This window comes from Poecilia latipinna, unplaced genomic scaffold (genome assembly GCF_001443285.1).
Source record: "Poecilia latipinna isolate Pla-1442-1.1 unplaced genomic scaffold, P_latipinna-1.0 Scaffold3371, whole genome shotgun sequence".
In the NCBI taxonomy this organism is placed as follows: domain Eukaryota; kingdom Metazoa; phylum Chordata; class Actinopteri; order Cyprinodontiformes; family Poeciliidae; genus Poecilia; species Poecilia latipinna.
The window spans coordinates 45,406-62,633 of record NW_015115987.1 but is presented as its reverse complement, the minus strand read 5'-3'; the positions used below and the strand labels follow the sequence as shown (position 1 = coordinate 62,633).

At 38.9% G+C, this 17,228-nt stretch overlaps 1 protein-coding gene across 1 annotated transcript in view; it reads right to left on the bottom strand.

Moving 5' to 3' along the window:
- Positions 1-3,395: 3,395 nt before the first annotated feature.
- LOC106940813 (carbonic anhydrase-related protein 10-like) overlaps positions 3,396-17,228 on the bottom strand; it is a gene marked incomplete at its 5' end in the record, with an annotated part of 39,776 nt that continues 25,943 nt past the window's right edge. The window contains one exon of the mRNA XM_015023641.1: positions 3,396-3,619. Within this exon, the coding sequence (XP_014879127.1) occupies positions 3,416-3,619 (204 nt within the window). The remainder of the gene's footprint in view (positions 3,620-17,228) is intronic.

Genomic DNA, 17,228 nt, shown 5'->3' with positions numbered 1-17,228 from the left:
TAAAAAGTGTGAACTAATCAGACTCACCTCTGTGTGTCACCATCATATTGATTCAAATTACTCTGCCCACCTGGTTTACAAGATAAAGCATAAAAAAGTCAGAAATAATTACTAAAGAAATTAGTCAGCTTATAGAAAATTTTTTGGATAGCATTAAAAGTCGTGCCAACCTGTCTGAAGAAATGTGTTGGAGTCATCATAACAGGCTTCAATCACCAACATGACACACTGACAAAGAAAAAACATTTTGGCAGTTTTTAGATGTCCCATAGATACAAAACAGCAGAGTCAAATGGCTCAATTGCCTCCTCACTGTGTAGATATGTTCTCCGGAGTCCTGCTACTCACCTAATTATTGTATTCAGGTGTGGTGCAGCAGCGGCACATCTAAATGTTGCAGGGCAGTGTTCCTCCGGGACTGGAGTTTGACACCTGTGGCATAGATCAAGCCAATGGTCCAGCACAGCCACTCCCCCGTTTTGCAGTCTACAGCCAAAAACTTAAAGAAAACGACCCGCAGCTAAATAATGTTAACTCAAATGGCCTCCAGATTCTCCTGACAGTTTTAATGTTTGGTTAAGATAATAAACAGTCGTATATACCGTGATATCCAAACAAATAAACGTACGTTAATCGAACTATGTATATGAATCGATACTCTTGCGTAAATGGAAAAATAATGCCTCCATAAAAAATAGTGAAAAACATGATCGTTTTAACATGGAACTTACCTTGTTGTAATAAGCTCCAGACAAGACGCCATACTGCTGCCTTCGCTCCTCAGGCAAACATGTGACGCAGTAGCGGAACAAGACGGCGTCGGCCGGGTGGTGGGACTAATGACCGGGCCCAAATAATAAAGCTCATGATAATTTAACTTTACAACATGGACATGCCCGCAACAGCGGAGCTAACAAGTTTCATCACCACAGAGAGCGACTCTGTCATTTTGAAGTCCATCTGACATGAAGTACAACAAACCAAGAGAAGAACAGAAACATCGGGCGACTGGTCACTAATGATGAAACAACACAAATTCAAAACATGTTAACGTAGTCCGTAGAAATGCTCTAGCTAGTTTGCCATTTGTTGCCAAGTGACTGATGGTGACGTTGGTGACGAGCTTTACCCAGAATGCACCTGGAGACAATAAGGACGATTCATTTGTAGTTTTGTGTGTCATGAAGTTAAATATAAGAGTGAAAATAAAGCCAGTCATGTAGCACAACATTTTATTCAATATTTTACACCCACTTAGTCACTAAAATCAGTCGGTCTTGTAAAGTTTTTAGCAACCATGAGTCAACAATCGGGCACCCTACTATATAACCTATTGGGGTTATAGTTCTCATTAAATATTATAAAGAAAACTTGGATCCCTGAAGTCATCTACTAACTCCCATGTGGGGCCCCTGTAGGTCCATGCTTGGGGCCAATTGCAGCCTCTACCATATCTGTTGCTCCTTCCCTGATGTGATGTCACAAATATGTTACAATTGTGGGAGGAACTGACTGCTGTTAATTTCTAAATCAACACCAGACTGAGTGTTGAGTTAGACTGTTGGAGTTAATTTAGAAATCAACACTGGACTGGATTGCTTTTTGTTTAACTCTTTGGAACTCTTTAGTGAGTGTTAGGGAAACTAACACTCATGTTGTTGAATTAACACTGTAGTTTTAACATACAACACTTGCACTGGAAATCTGACACTTCTGAATTTGCTGTGTACAGGTCTGAATAGTCTAGACCTCGACAATATTTCAGCATATTTTCATTGCATAAGTGTTTGCATGCAAAATGTTTGAACAAGGTGTTATAATATTATGTTAATTATATTTCTACATAAATCCATTAGGTGTTTGTTCTAAATCTGTCCTGAACTGATAACTTGCTTCCAGGTGAATCCTGAGTTTCTCGAATGTTCTGAAATGTGTGAAGTGTTAGATCAACCAACGATCAGCCAGTTTTCTGAATCTCATGAACCATCAGTTGGTTAGCATAAGGTGTATAAAGCCAGAGCACAACATGATGTTACATTTCTGACAATGGAAGGACAAAGATTCGGATGAGTCAACAGCCAGAGAGAAGAAGAGGAGGAAGAGGAGGGAGGTAGAGAATTTAGGAGGCAGAACAGAAAAACTGTACTGTGATTTCTACAGCACTGCATGTACAGTCTTCCTCAGGGGTTTGTCCTGTGTTTCCATTTCTACTTTTTTCCTTTGTCCTCTGCAGTGCTGTCTGTCTTTTTCTTTCTGTATCACAATCACCTCTTCTGTCATCAATTTACAGTAAAAACATAAATGTGAATCTTGTCCAGCCTCTTGCCATTTATCTCCCACAACTACAACTTACAATACTTGTCATCAAAATTTTAGTTTACAACAGAACATCCCTCTTATGACTGTCTCATCCAAACACAATGAAGCAGGGCCTTGACATTCTGAGGCATGAACATGTTGGCTGATACAGATATTTCATTTTGTGGAATGGCCTCAGTATTCTGAGAAAGAAACTGGGATTTTCAGGTAATCCATGCTGTTATGCTGTTTGTACAAATAGTTTTGAGAAATGCACTTACTGTTTCGCAAATGTTGTAAATGATTCGAGAAATGCGCCAACGTGAGCAAGAAACATCGTAAGAATTCTTTCCACTCAACTCTGCAGCTGAGAGCAGCTCTGATTTATCCACTGGGTTGAAAAACATCAGTCATCATTCCACTGAACATGTCTCTGCAGCTGTAGAGTCCAGTGGTGGTGTACTTCACACCCCAGCATTACATTGCACTTGGTGCTCAGTCAAGAAAACCGTCTCTGCTCACAGCTCTTGAATTAATCTGAAGGTTGTATGAAGTTTGGAGTCTGCAGCGACTGACTGCAGAATGTCTGGACTTCTGTACACTACATGCCTCAGCATTTGTAGTGGTAGGCTAAGTAAAAATAGGCTCACCACTCTGTTCTTCTTATAGCCTACCGCTGTAATGTGAGTTCTTGTTATTCAGTTGCTTCTATTTTGCCTTAATACCATTAACAGCTGTGCAATACTACAGTTTTTCTCAGTCACTTTGGTGCATTTTTCAAATCATTTCTGACATTTGCGAACAATAAGTGCAATTCTCAAAACATTCATACAAACAGCAAAACAGCATGGATTACCTGCAACACCCAGGTGTGTTCAGTGTCAGAGCCTCAGACTAACAAATCTTCATTTCATTGTGTTTGGATAAGACCGTCAGATTAGTCATGTTGTCTATATAGCAGGGTACTGTGAGGGATACTTTGATGTAAATTATGCCTAAAGTTTTGGTGACAAGTACTGTAAGTTGTAGCAGTGGGAGACCAACGACACAAGGTTCAGATTTATGCTTTTACTGTAATTTGTTGATAGAAATGGTCATTATGATACAAAAGCAGAGCTCAGGTTTTACATCTCACCTCTCCAGGAAATCCTTGTCCGTTTAGGAGATGCTCAGAACCAAGAGCGTCTTCACTCCCAAAGTGTAGGCGGACCTCCTCCAGTCGGTAGCTGTAACCCAGGGGGCCCCCAGAGATGTTCACCAGATGTGTTTTGTCTGGCCGCAATGACACATGCTTTCCTGTGTTGTACATGGTGCCATACATCTAGGAAAAAAAAAAAAAAAAAAAAACTCTGGGATTGGATTATATTACATCATAGTCACCTTGAAAATTCTCCATGTTTCAAATTCCTTTTCTTTATGAAAGGTGACCTTAAATACTCATCATGATACAAAAGGTGTAAACATTATGTTATCTGTGCAGTATGGGTTTTGTTCCCATTACCATCCATCTTTACAGTGCACCCTGGAAAAGTCAGTGGTACATTACTGGGAAACACACACACACACACACACACACACACACACACACACACACACACACACACACACACACACACACACACACAGGTTAATCATTCACACACACAAGTTTGTATTTCTGTATTAGGACTTTGTCTGTTCTGCTCCACTCGGCTAAGCTCTGCTCTACACAGAAGTTGTGTTTCCACAGTGTACATAGCAAATATGACTTAAAGAAATTTGACTTTGTAATTTAATGCCTTGAAATTGGGCCTCTGTCTCCTGCTCTCTGACACTACGTCTTCAGGAAGTCATCACAACATGGCTCCTCTATTAACCCTTTAACAACGTTTTTACCAGCATTGCACTGAGAAGTAGCTCCTATAATGAGCTCAGCAGATGTGCAGGTCCACCAGGTGTTTGCTATTTGCTGCTGGCTAGTCTGAAGGAGATTGAAGGTTGCCATGACTTTTGAAAGAAATTTCCAAGTTTTTTTCCCTCAAATTTCTGAGATTAATCCAAAAATTTCTGAGTTTTTTTGAGAAATTTACTTTTCATTTTTGTTTTATATATACACTGACTCTAATATGCCCCCATAAAAAACCCCGTCTCTCTCAGAGAAATGTTTTTGTTCAGCTAAGCTAACAGTGTGAAAGGGGACGCTTGTTTGAGGTGTACACATTCTGATCTGACTGCAGCTGAGACTGAATGCTCTGCTGTGCTAACTGGAAAATCATCAACGGAAGATTGGGACAAAGCTGTTAATGGAGAAATGTTTAATTCTTTCATTTAATCTAGTTATGACACAGTTCTAAGGCCTCAGTTAATCACTCAAACATAATCCTTTGAGTACTTTGGGTAACAGCCCATTCATAATTCCTGATAGAATCATGAAATATAAAGGAGCTGCAGTCATACAAACTCCACTTTGATTCCCTTATGATCACTGTTCGCAAATTACTGGAAAAAGCAGATGTGGCCGCTATGGGGACATGAGATGACATCGTAACTGCTGGATTTCTGTATGACTTTGGAGTAAAGAGAGGATATTTGTCAGTACGTCTTCAATAAATGACTAACAGACAAATAAATCTAAATTTACAATGCATGAAAAATGAATCATTCTGAACACATGCAGAGCAGCGTGTCGTCACTCACAACACCCGTGGCGACACATGAACCATTAGCATCCTCCGTCTGGCTGCCAGCCTTGTTCATCTCACATACAACATGACGCCGCAGCACTTACGTATTCTCTACTGCTGTTTGTCGAAAATAAAAGAGGAGCGAGCGCACTGCTTCAGTTTAATTGTAACATGCCACTGCTGGGGAAATATGAAATTAAACAATTACTCACCAGCCTGGAATCTATGCACAGCATAATCCGGAAAGAAAAGCTTGCTGTTATAATGAATGAGGCCAAGGATTTAGATTCTAAAAATGTCTGTGATTATCAGAGCTCTACACCCATCAAAAGGGCCAGACAGCATCAACAGCAAAGGAAGATTGAAATTCTGGTTTAGCGTCCTAAATGTAACTTTCTGTCTGATTTCAGTGAATTTTCAAGTGTTTCATTTATAAATGAGGGGATTTTGACAACATTTTCAGTTAAATGAAAAAATGAGTTGAGACTTTATGTGTTGTTAAAGCTGAAGTTTATTTTGGCTGATTTTATTTGTCTGCGGCAGATTGGAATATGTTAGCATGTAGCATTCCTCAAACTGACGCTGAGGGATGATGAATAATGAAGCAAACAGAATTTATAGAGCAAATAAACACATCATTCCCCCCCCTATAATAAAAGATTTTCTTTTCTTCTTCAAATATTTTAAATCAGTTATACTTTTTCCACACAGGCTATCATGTAGGTTTGGAGTTTTATCATTTTAAACTACATTTTGTGTTTACTTGTGCTATGTTTGACTAAGATTTAAATTGGTTTGATGTTCTGAAACACTGAAGTGTAACAATCGTGGACAAAATAGGAAATCAGGAGGGCAAGCACTTTTTTACACCCCAGAATTACAGAGGAAGTTTGTAATCCAGGAATGTGAGAAGTTTGGCCCCGGGGTCACAAGTGACCTCCGGGTTATTTTTGTGCACCAGCACAAATTGATGCAGACAGATAGTTTTTATTTCTTATTAAGTTAATATAATTATCAAAAGATTAAAATGTTCTTACAGTTGCAATAGCATTTTTTTTTTTACTTTCTCTTAAATTTTATATTAAACAGCCCATCTGGTGACTTTCCTTAAAAGCAGATTTTAGTTCTCCCAAATCTGCTTTAAATAATTATTGATGATTTGGGCCTATGTGACAAAACGTTTGACCACCACCAGCAATAGGAAGCTTAAAATCTATTCTAAAAGGTCAAGGAAGCAAGATATGGGTCTGATGTGACGTTTCCTCTTAGCTGCAGAACTTTGACCGAGCTGAAGCTTCTCAATGGATTTTGTTTCAGACTGCCAGGGACGACTGCAGTTGGTTCATGTTTAAGTTCTAAAATGTGCTCAGATAATTCAGTTCAGTTCATCTGTTCATTTTCTACAACTACTTCCAGAGTTTCATGTGAAGTTTCATGAAAGGTGCTCCATACCCTGGACAAAACACCAGTCCATCACAAGAAAAACAAAGACATACAGAAGAAACAAGAATAATCCAGGAAAGCCCAGTGCATTAAGGCTGCAGCTCTACCTGCCATTCCACTTGAACTCAGTTCAGTTCTATTCAAATTCACCCCAAGTTTGTCTCATTTATCTGAGAACCAAATCAGCAGAATCTGATGCAGATGTTAACATACTGAGGATGGCACAGCATGCTGTTCCTCATATTTAAAACTCTCATTTGGAAGAACTGGCTGCATCAGAATGATGACAGAGTTCAGTGCTGGCTCCAGCGTCGCTTTTATTCTGCAGCGTCTGAAAGAACTCGCGGCTTGTGATCCTGGCACATCAAATGGTATGATGTCAGAGAACAAAGTGTTTGTAGCGACATGTTTATTATACAACTATGAATAAAGAATAGAATATAGAAACCCTGTCAACTCCAAAACTCCCCCTAGTATTTTGAATAAAATAACATAAGGCTATGATGATTTGGATGGTCCTGATGGCTTCCATAAGAAGCAGAACAAGGAAATCCCAGATGTTTTCTAAGCAACACAACGAAGGAGACTCCACAACAGATTTTTTAAATAGTGAAACACTTCCGTTCACAAAGCTCTGCTGACAAAGTCGACAGAGAGAGTGAGAAAAAGAGAAGAATACAAGTGATTCTGAACTGTTCTTGCCCTGTTTTTTTTAGCATTATTATGCCTTCACTGTGGTACACTGCAGCTGCTGTGATTTCTAAAAGTTCAACAAAAGGAAAAAAACTGGACTAATCACCTCTTGTTTGTAAAACATTGTTTTAAAATATGGCTCCTATGGTGGCAATAATGTAAAATTAAATCATTCAATATAAAAGAGAATGGTTGTGATATCAACATATATTGCTGATATCACAACATCAGCAATATTATCTGCTTTAAACATTCAGGAAGTCATCACAACATGGCTCCTCTATTAAGCCTTTAACAATGTTTTTACCAAAGTTTCACTAAGAAGTAGTTCCTATAATGAGCTCAGCAGATCCACAGTTCCACCAGGTGTTTGCTAATTGCTGACAGCTAGTCTGAAGGAGCTGAGTGTGTGGAGGTGGAAACTGCAGATCTAAGCAGAAGCTTCATCTTGAAGACAGAGAGCTAGGTCTACCCAGGCATTTTGCAGAGCTGAGTAGTTCCAATGGAGATTAAAGGATTTCTCAAACTTTACATAATACTGCCCCTTTAAACAGAAATGGATTCAAGGGATTCTAAATCTAGAAATAGGATAGTACATTGTCAAGGAAAAGGAGTGACATCATTGGGGACTAGATATCAAATAGGATGTGGACTTCTGATCCAGTTCTGGTTATGACACAAAATTCATCAGAGAAGTTTTATTGAACTTCTTACTTCTTATAGCAGCTCATCAGTCGCCACTGAATATAATAGAGGTCACAGAAAGGTCAGGATGGAATGAGGAACCACTGGTGGTGGTGTGATGACCAGGCTCTTCAGACTTGTGTTCAGAGTTGGCCTAAGACGGAATGAATACAACGGAGTCTTGGGCTGCACCGTCTGCTGACACAGCTCATGTCCATCACATAAACAGAGTAAATTTGTTTGCATGCCCCTCAACATTTGGGATTGTAAACATTTCCAGCTGGTTCTCAGATCGCTCTGACTGTTTTTGTCCACAAGATCCTACTGGCCTGGAAGCAGATTTCTTCCTCCTTAGAGCCAGCACGCAGTGTGATTATTTTTCTTGCTTCTGGCAGAGTTGAAAATCACAGCCTCTTCTGGTTAAACAGAACTTTGAACTGACTTTTGACAAACAGAAAGTGTGTGTACGAATATTGATATGGAGCTAAAGACTGAGATGCTATCACTTGTAGTCAGGGGAACAGATTTATTTTTATGCCAGCTATAAACTGGGGCTGCGCATGTTTGATGGTTGAGCCTGAGTTTTGATTTAAAACAAATCTTGACTATTTATTGCCCTTTGAGTACTTCAGGGACTCAACATATTTTGGGACCCAGTCATGCAATTTTCTATTTTTACTCTACAAAATGCAAACCTGGGTTCAGCAGAGCAGCATTATAGCTCAACCCAAACATTGCTCTGATCACTAATGTCTGATATGAATTACATGTATATATTCAGATTATAATTAGGATGTGATTGCTTAGTCTTTAAGAGAATTTTTAAAAGGTTTAGACCAACGGTATCCAAACTGTAGCCTGGGGTCCCTTTGTGGCCCTTAGACTGGCTTTGTGCGGCCCCACCAGCTGCAATTTAAGAATGATCCAAATCTGACCCATCCAGCACACGTAGTCGATTCAAACTGAGACTTTGTATTTGTAATCAGGATAAAATTATTACTGACATAATTTTTTTCAGATGGAAAAAGTTAAGTATGATACGAAGTATTCACCGTTTTATAACCAAGCCTTTAAAACAAGCAGAACTGCATCTAGTCTGAGACTTTTACTGAAAAGCTGACATTTCTGCTCCCAAATCAGCTTTTATCCAATTCATTAAGCCTGGATAAATACAGCTGGTGTTTTGAAAGAAAGTGATCCAAATGCTGTTCTTATGCTGAGAATTAATTTAAGAAGCTGAACCCCAAAAATGGGAAAACTAGATGCTTTTGTTTGAATACAGACAACATGCAAAATTCTTTTTGAGTAAGATACCTTTCCTACAAAATAAGAAATAAAAAAAATAAATAAATAAAAAGAGTAATTTATTTGCTTGATCTTGTTTTTTTTTTTAAACATCCATGGTTTAAACAGAGTTGGAAGTTGGTAGTGAACTTTGAATCTTATCTCTTCAATTTTGAGTCTTTCTTGTGTTGGTTGATGTTCTGTTTGCTGGCTGCTTAGTCTACTGTCTGCTGTGTTTCTTTTCTCTTCAGTCATAAACTCCTATTACAGATGGTCTTCAACTCCAGACCTGTAACTTTCAGATGTGTTCTGGTCCAACACACCTGAATCAAAGGGCTGAATTACCTCCTCAGTCTGCTGTCAAATTCTCCATAGTCCTGTTAATATCCTCAGTAGTTGACTGAGTTGTTAACAGAACCACAAGTCCATAAGAAACATTTGTTTTCAATAGTCACTGCATTATTTGTGTGCTTCATACAAAGGCATCACCAACAAACAATCCCAAATCCAATAGAAAAATAAAAAATGGTTTGAAATCAGCCTAGAATACTGAAATATGCAAACTATTTGAAAATATTAGACAATTTTACCACCATTAAGCTTAACCATTGATTGATATAAAGAAATCAGATGAAGTCGTAGGTGGAGAAATGGTTGAGAGAGAGAGAGCTCCAGCACTGCTCAACAACTCTGAGGGAAATGAAATGCTAATATTTAAAAGGAGAAGTGAGTGGTCCCACCTGCGGTCAGGCTGTAATAGGCCGCTGCATAATGCATGTAATCCAATGAGCACACAGTAAGGGCCGGGGTTTTTAATTTAAGTCCTCCGTCAGTATCTATTAGAGACATGCTCTCTGACTATCCGTCTGCTGACACGGTGGGCCTAATTATCTCAACAGAGGACGGGGAGCAGAAAGCTTTGCTTGGCTTGCTGTTTCACAGCGCTGTGCTGCTGGCGCTTCGTAATATCCAACTACTCTTCCCTCCAAGGATTCCTGCAACACACACATGATGAAACGACAACACTGCAGGTTTGAACGTCTTCCCAAGGCTAATCCACACTTCAAATAAATGTTTACTCAGTTGAATCTCTTGTAGTCTGTTATGAGCTTCAAAATATGATTATGTTCGACTACCCCAGCAGCCCTGGTTGCCGTCCTCTGACGACAAACTCGTTCATTTTGAAGAAGTTATTTTCGAAGCAATGTGCTGATTTGGAAACCCCATTTGCTGAGGTTCCAAAGGCTGGAAATTCTCTCTGGAAGCCATTCTTACAGCGTCAACAGCACCGCAGCAGAAGGTTGGAAGCTCACATGCTAAGACCGCGCCGCGCGCGTCCTAATTATTAACATTCCACTTCAGGGAAGTTCTGTTTCTGCAGTTAACTAGCAAGCCCAGGTTCTGGTGCAGAATAAAACTCTGCTTCAACCTCAGTCGCTGAATTTTTGCCAAATCACAGCTCTGTGGCAGCTCTATGACTTTATTAATGTCCGTATTTAAATGGTACAATATGGAAGGAAGAAAAAGTGGAGGAAAACAACAGAGAGATTCAGGGTGCATTCACACCAGCCCTGTTGAGTCCGCTTTATTAGAACTTGGATCGTTTGCTGGTTCGGTACGTTTGGGAAGGTGAGAACGTGAAATGGCACAGGGCATTCTGGGTAAACACAACCGAAACGAAACCATGATCCTAGCGCTAGCAGGAGAAATGACTCGTGTTGTGGTCTTTAGCCAGAGACAAAAGACAAATCCTCCAACTGCTAAAATCTGACATCACCCCATTCCTGTTTACATTTCGTGAAAAAGGAAGTTGTGCCCAACGTCTTCTTCTGAGATTTTTGTGTCATTTCCTTCGGTGGTTCTTGGTGCAGCGCCACCACAGGCGACGAGGGGAACAGGTTTTTCAAAGGATTTGATTCGTTTTACAAGGAGTGACGTGAAAGCAAACTGCTACGAGTGAAAATGTAACAAATGTTGTAAATTTGCTCCCCAATCAAATTGAGTCCACAGGACTACCAGGTGTGAAATTATTCTCTATCTCTGGGGATTTTTCCCAGCAATTTGCATAAAGCTTATGTTGCTATGAAAAGTAAAATGCAATCAATTATACATTTAATGAAAGATAAAGTTAAAACCAAAAAGAAATCCTATGGAAGGTGTCAAAGTGTACAGAGCAAATGATTTTACTCTGTTATTCTGACTCAATCATTTCTTTTAAAGGGAGTGGAGTTCTTCTACTGCCAACTGTGATTACCTTCAAGAAAACGCAGACAGTCATCTTTACTTCATCATTATCAAACGGGTTTCACCAGCAAAGATATTGCTGCTTGTACGATTGCACCTAGACTAATCACTCACCGTGTCATTAGAAACAAATGGAGCACCACGAAACACAAGACAAATAACCAAGAGGCTCTGACATGAAAACATTAGATCTTAATCCCATTGACAAATTATTACCAATTAGCATAAACCTAAAGTATTTGTCAAGGAAAGTGGTTCAAACATATGAAATATTTATAACGCAACTCAAACATCTGATAAAAAAAAAAAAAATGGAACATTGAAGCAGTAAAAATTTCTGCCCGCCTTCATGAGTGTATTAGCATACTGTCCACACACTGCCGTGCACTGTAATCAGTCACGAGATGCTTAACATGGCCAGTGGTTTCAAAGTGCTTATTCACATTCATAGCAAACGCTTCCATCTAACATAACACGCTTTTCTTTACAAAACCAGGGGAGTTGATGTGATCAGATACTGATCTACTGCGCTGTTCTCACAGCACAAAGGCTATTCACAGCCTGGAACTGCATCAAACACTTTTTTTTTTTTTTATGAAATGTGAAATTGCCTCAAGAGCTTTCAGTTGAAAGCTTAGAGGTCAGCGGAATCTGGTCGTCTTTGGCTGACTTACTCTCAGAAGTACTTCTGCCTGTTTTCAACCCATTTATTGAAAACAGCTCTATTTATCTTTAAAGCCGGCGGCACACACACACACACAGATGTTTGAGATCAGAGACAACCGGTAGTTAAGGCCAGCCTGATGGATGCTGTGACACCTCCGTTTTTATACCTCTGGCTACGGGGAGAAGAAAACATCCTCAGGATGAAAGGACTGCATTTAGGATCTATGAAATCTGAATGTGATTCCTAGAAGATTTTAGAAAGTGGAAGTCATGTTTGTTGATTACTTTTTTTCAATTTTATTCATTTAATTGGTAAAAATATTAATAAAAATATATAAAAAACTTGCGGTATCTTTATCTTGATCTGCCAAGATGAGCTCTAATAAGTGTCTGTCTTTCCCCACCTTAGTGGCGCACAATTACTGTATTTTTCAGACTTTAAATCACTCTGGATTATAAGTAAAAAAAAATTATTCTAGTCTAAATAGAGGCGCAGGAAGCTTTTCCTGTTGAGGAAAGGAGGGAAATAAGGTGCAGAAGCTAATTAGACTTTAACAAACACACATCCCAGAAGATGTGCGCTTCACTCACCCTACAATTACAACAAACGTCTACTACCATTTTGAACTGTTAGCAGCTTAAAATAATACGTCAGGTTTACTTCAGCCCTCTAATTAGAGGTAATTAAAGGTTGGATTGGGCTTGGACACAACGTTGGATCTAAACTCTAATTTAGTGGCTCTGGTCTGGTTTATTAGAATGGAAACAGTCCTTGAATTAATAATTACACTTTTAGTTTGAGAACATGTCGGAGCTGAGAGGCTTTGGAAAAACTCAGGCTGGAAGTGTCTGAGTTTGAATGAAATGATAAAGAAAAAATGATTTCTTACTTTGCAAATTTAATATCCTCAAAAATAAAAAAGGTTGTTTCCCTTAAAGTTCCTATATGATATCAACAGGAATATGATTACACTGTCCCTCCAAACTAGTTCTGTGTGTTCCACCTTATAACATGTTGATGTTGTCCAACTATGAAACCGAGCATCTAAATCATCTTTCATTGAAAATAATCTTAGAAAGGGTCATGGCCGGCCAACTGGTTCCTGTCTCATTTGATAAATACCAACCTAGCTTTTGTAAAATGCATATTTAATCAAAATTTATGTAGCATTTGCAGTTCTAAATGATTTAGAAAAAAAAGGCTTCTTTGATTGTATATGTTGTGGGTCCCTGTTCCAGGTGGGCCCCATGGTTACCTGTAAGCCAGTACACCATTTGCATTCTCAGATGATGTACTGTTCTCTCTAATAACGTGTTAGAATACTTACTGGGTGAAACTGATGTCTAATTTACATTCAGACTGGAGCTTAAAAGTGCTGCAGTTAATTTAAATAGACACCTGCAGAGGCGAGGACAAAGTGATGATGGAGAGCTAACTTCATCCTCCAAAACCAGCTGCTATAAATAGGATTGTACATTTATAGTTTAAAGACGCCCCTTCTGTGGGATATTTCCATTAAAACACATCAGAATGAAGTCCAATTAGAGCTGTGGAAATTCTGTCAGGAATATGAGCCTTGGCTAACAGAAACAACATTTTTGGGCGCACTTGGATTTCATGTGAATTTCTGTGGATCATCATCATGTAAAACTTATTTATGCTGTCAGTCTTAATCATGATGTTGTTCACATTGAGCTATATCTTTCAGAACAGGGGATGTATGTGTGTGTGTAAAAGGGAGACAAAGCTCAACATATTGGCATTCAGAATGATTAATTTCTTCTTGGACTGACATCACAGTCATCTCTGTCCACCTCCATCTAATCCTTGTCCTTCATCTGCTCTCAGTGTCTTTACATCTCGCTTCCCTCACCTCGTCTCTTCCAAGCTCCCGACTCCCTAATCCTGTTACATGTTTCAAAGCTTTTGTCAGTTTCTTCATTCAGTTCTTTGTTTTCAGTCTACTCAGGAATTTGCTTGGTTTCGCTTCGAATTTTAACACATCACACAAGTCAGAGATGTTTTCTTAAATTTCATCTGTTCCACTTCTATTTTTCTTTCCTCTTCCAATCTGTTTTGGAAGGTGAAAACTTAACTGAAATTTCTCCTGGAAACTTTGTGAGTGCTAATCTTTTCTAAGCAGATTTAAGCCTTACAAAATCTGTCCACAGGCAAGGTGAGCCCTGTCTCTTTAAAGGTGGTTGTAAATCTTTCAGAAATCATCTGAACACATGGGGCCCTATAATCAGGGTCAGTCACTGGGGCCAGCAGTAAGTGCTGCTCTCTGCAGACGGCCATGTTAAAGGAATGCTCCTTTCTTCATCAGCTGTCAGGTTTAAAAGCTTTAGTGAGATGTTTATTTGCTGCACTTATTTTGCCCAGCTGACAGAAAAATAAACCCTTTTCATTTTTTGCTCTTCATGGAAAAAATATTTTCATGATTGAAACTAATGGATAGAAATGTTACAGTAACCTAACCCTTTGTTTAATATTGAATTTTGTTCAAATTTATTAGGAAAATATCCAAAGCGGTGAGTTCTTTTTATAGGCACTGCATGTTTGAATAATTTTGGGCTTAAATCCAAACAGATGATCTGATGTGAGTGAATCAAACTTATCTGAGAAAAGCTTTCAGTAGTGCAGGAAATGTTAACATCTGGGCTCATGCAGGCAAGCACTTCAAATGCACGACGCTACTGTAACAGTCACTGACTATTGTTGTAGAAGATTTTAAATTATAGTATGTTTTGGAAATGTCTGGCTCTATCTTCCTCTTACGGATCCCAGGTTCTCCCGGCAGACTGCGTGTAGCCACACAGAAAACGAGTGTTGACGTCACAGAATTACAGAGTTTAATCCAATAGAATACAACATATGAAATTACAACAGAAACTGCAGAACAACAGGGACATACATTCATTTACCTGAGACAAATGGAAAAGAAGAAGGAAAGACAAAAAGCAAAGACGTGCAAAGACGTCTTTGGAGAATTGCAAGAGCAAATCTAGTTTGTTCCTCACGTGTACAAATTTTTATAGTAAAGGCGTATTCTTGTCTTTTAATTTATTCAAATAAGGCTATCTTTGCTCATCCAACCAGGAGCTGTCTCTGACCCTCTCTAAAGTTAGAAACTCCCTGCAATTTGTTTCCAAGATCAAAAGCCATTTGTCCCCTTTGTCTAAACAGAGTGTAAGCAGAGACTCTCCTGTACTGGCCTGGACTTTTCACAGATGAGTGTGAAAAGCTGGAACTTCTCCTGATTGTTTCCCAGACACACAAAAGGCACTTTCAAAAAGATCTTGGCAAACAATCTGCTGTAACTACAGGTAACATAAAGGTCAATAGGGCAGAATAAGTTATTAATCTGAAAACTATAATTAGGCTATTTCAATCAAGACATGTTAAGTTTTAAAACTAGCATATTCTAAATTTATTTTCTTAACACTATAAATGAAGAAAACTGTAATTTAACAGGCTTATATATTAATATTACTTAATGTTCCATAAAAAATAAATGAAATCTAATGATGAGTAAGTTACCCTGAGACGAGTTAATGGAAGGCAGTTTCATATAGCCGTCACTGATCAATTACAATGGGACTGTTTTAGTGTGTACTTGTTCCTTTGCATAAATCTGTTTGTGCGTGTATGTGTGTGCGTGTGCGTGTGTGTGTGTGTGTGTGTGTGCTCGCACAGGACTCAGGCTGCACGATAGGATGTGACTAATGAACTGTCACTTTCACAAAGACTCACAACCGTGCACAAACACATGTCCAATATATTAGCAAATGTCAGCGTGCTGCAGAGCACTCACGGTCTTTATGAGGACAGTCATTTGTCAGCTTCTGAGAGCGTTTGGCAGCGTTCCTCTGACGCCGCTGCAAATGGCGCCCTAGTAGTTAGTCAGATGTAGATTAAGTTGGAGATCATTCCAGGGCAACATGGTTTCAAGTTGGCATTTAGGGGAGCAGAGGGTCAGATTATTATTTATAGGCTATTAAAGAGCGTCTACATGGTAAGTAGTGAAATATTGTTCCAAGAGGAGTTTAATGGGGGAGTGGCTACCAGTGCAGAAACTCATGACTGGAGTGAACAAGGGAGAACGTAGGACTGAAGCAAGTCTTGACAAATATACAGGTGCCAGAGCATTTAGAGATTTAAAAATCAGGAAGAGAATTTTAATATCAATCCTAAATTAAATTGGAAGCAAGAGCAAAGAAGCCTGCACTGGAGTAATATGCTCATATTTTCTTTTGCCAGTTGGAAATTGGGCTGCAGCGTTTTGCACAAGCTGTAGGCGTGACAGAGCACGCAGGCCAACTCCTAGTAAAAGGGAGTTGTAGTAATCCAAGCATGAGGTTATAAAGATAAGATTATTAGTCCAAGTGGGGAATTCAGGCTCTAAAGACCGAACGTGGACAGGGTCAAAATAAGAGTTACAGAAGTGAAAAACAGAATAAAAAGACAGTACAGTGCAGAAAAATACATAATAGAAGCTAAACTGGAAATATAAATACAAACATATAAATGTACAATAACATTACATACTCACACGCACGCAGACACACACACACACACACACACACACATATATATATATACACACATACAGTGACTAGCAAAAGTATTCACACCCAACCACAAGCATAAATATATTTAATTGGAATTTTAGGTGAAAGACCAACACAAAGCGATATGCAACTGTGACATTGAAAATTGTACATGATTCAAAACATTTTCTACAAATAAAAAAAGTAAAAGTGATGTGGGCTAAAGTATTGGTATTGAGGGATAATAGAAGAGAGAATCTGTTATTTTGTCTGGGTGAATGCTGGTATTTGGAGTCTTGATGCTACAATCTTCTCTGATATAAAACTCTAAATCCTTTAAAAGGACAAAAAAATTCTGATGGCTGTAAAAGCAGAATTCTAAACGAACTCTGGCACATCTGGAGGGTGAACAGCGTATGTTTTTATTGTAGCGTCTCAAATTTTTCTTACATTCAGTTTTGGGGATAAAATATTAATCACTCCTCCCAGTTCAAAGCACTGAACAGATATATTTTATTACTTTCACCAAATATTATTAAACAACACTGTTCGCATGCCTGCTCCCTGCTATTCGTTGTACTAAATCAGTGGTCCCCAAAGTCGGTCCTGGAGGGCCGGCATCCTGCATGTGTTAGTTCTCTCCCTGGTTTAGCGCACCTGGATCAAATGATGGCTCGTTAGAGGCCTAAGAGGAACATTGAA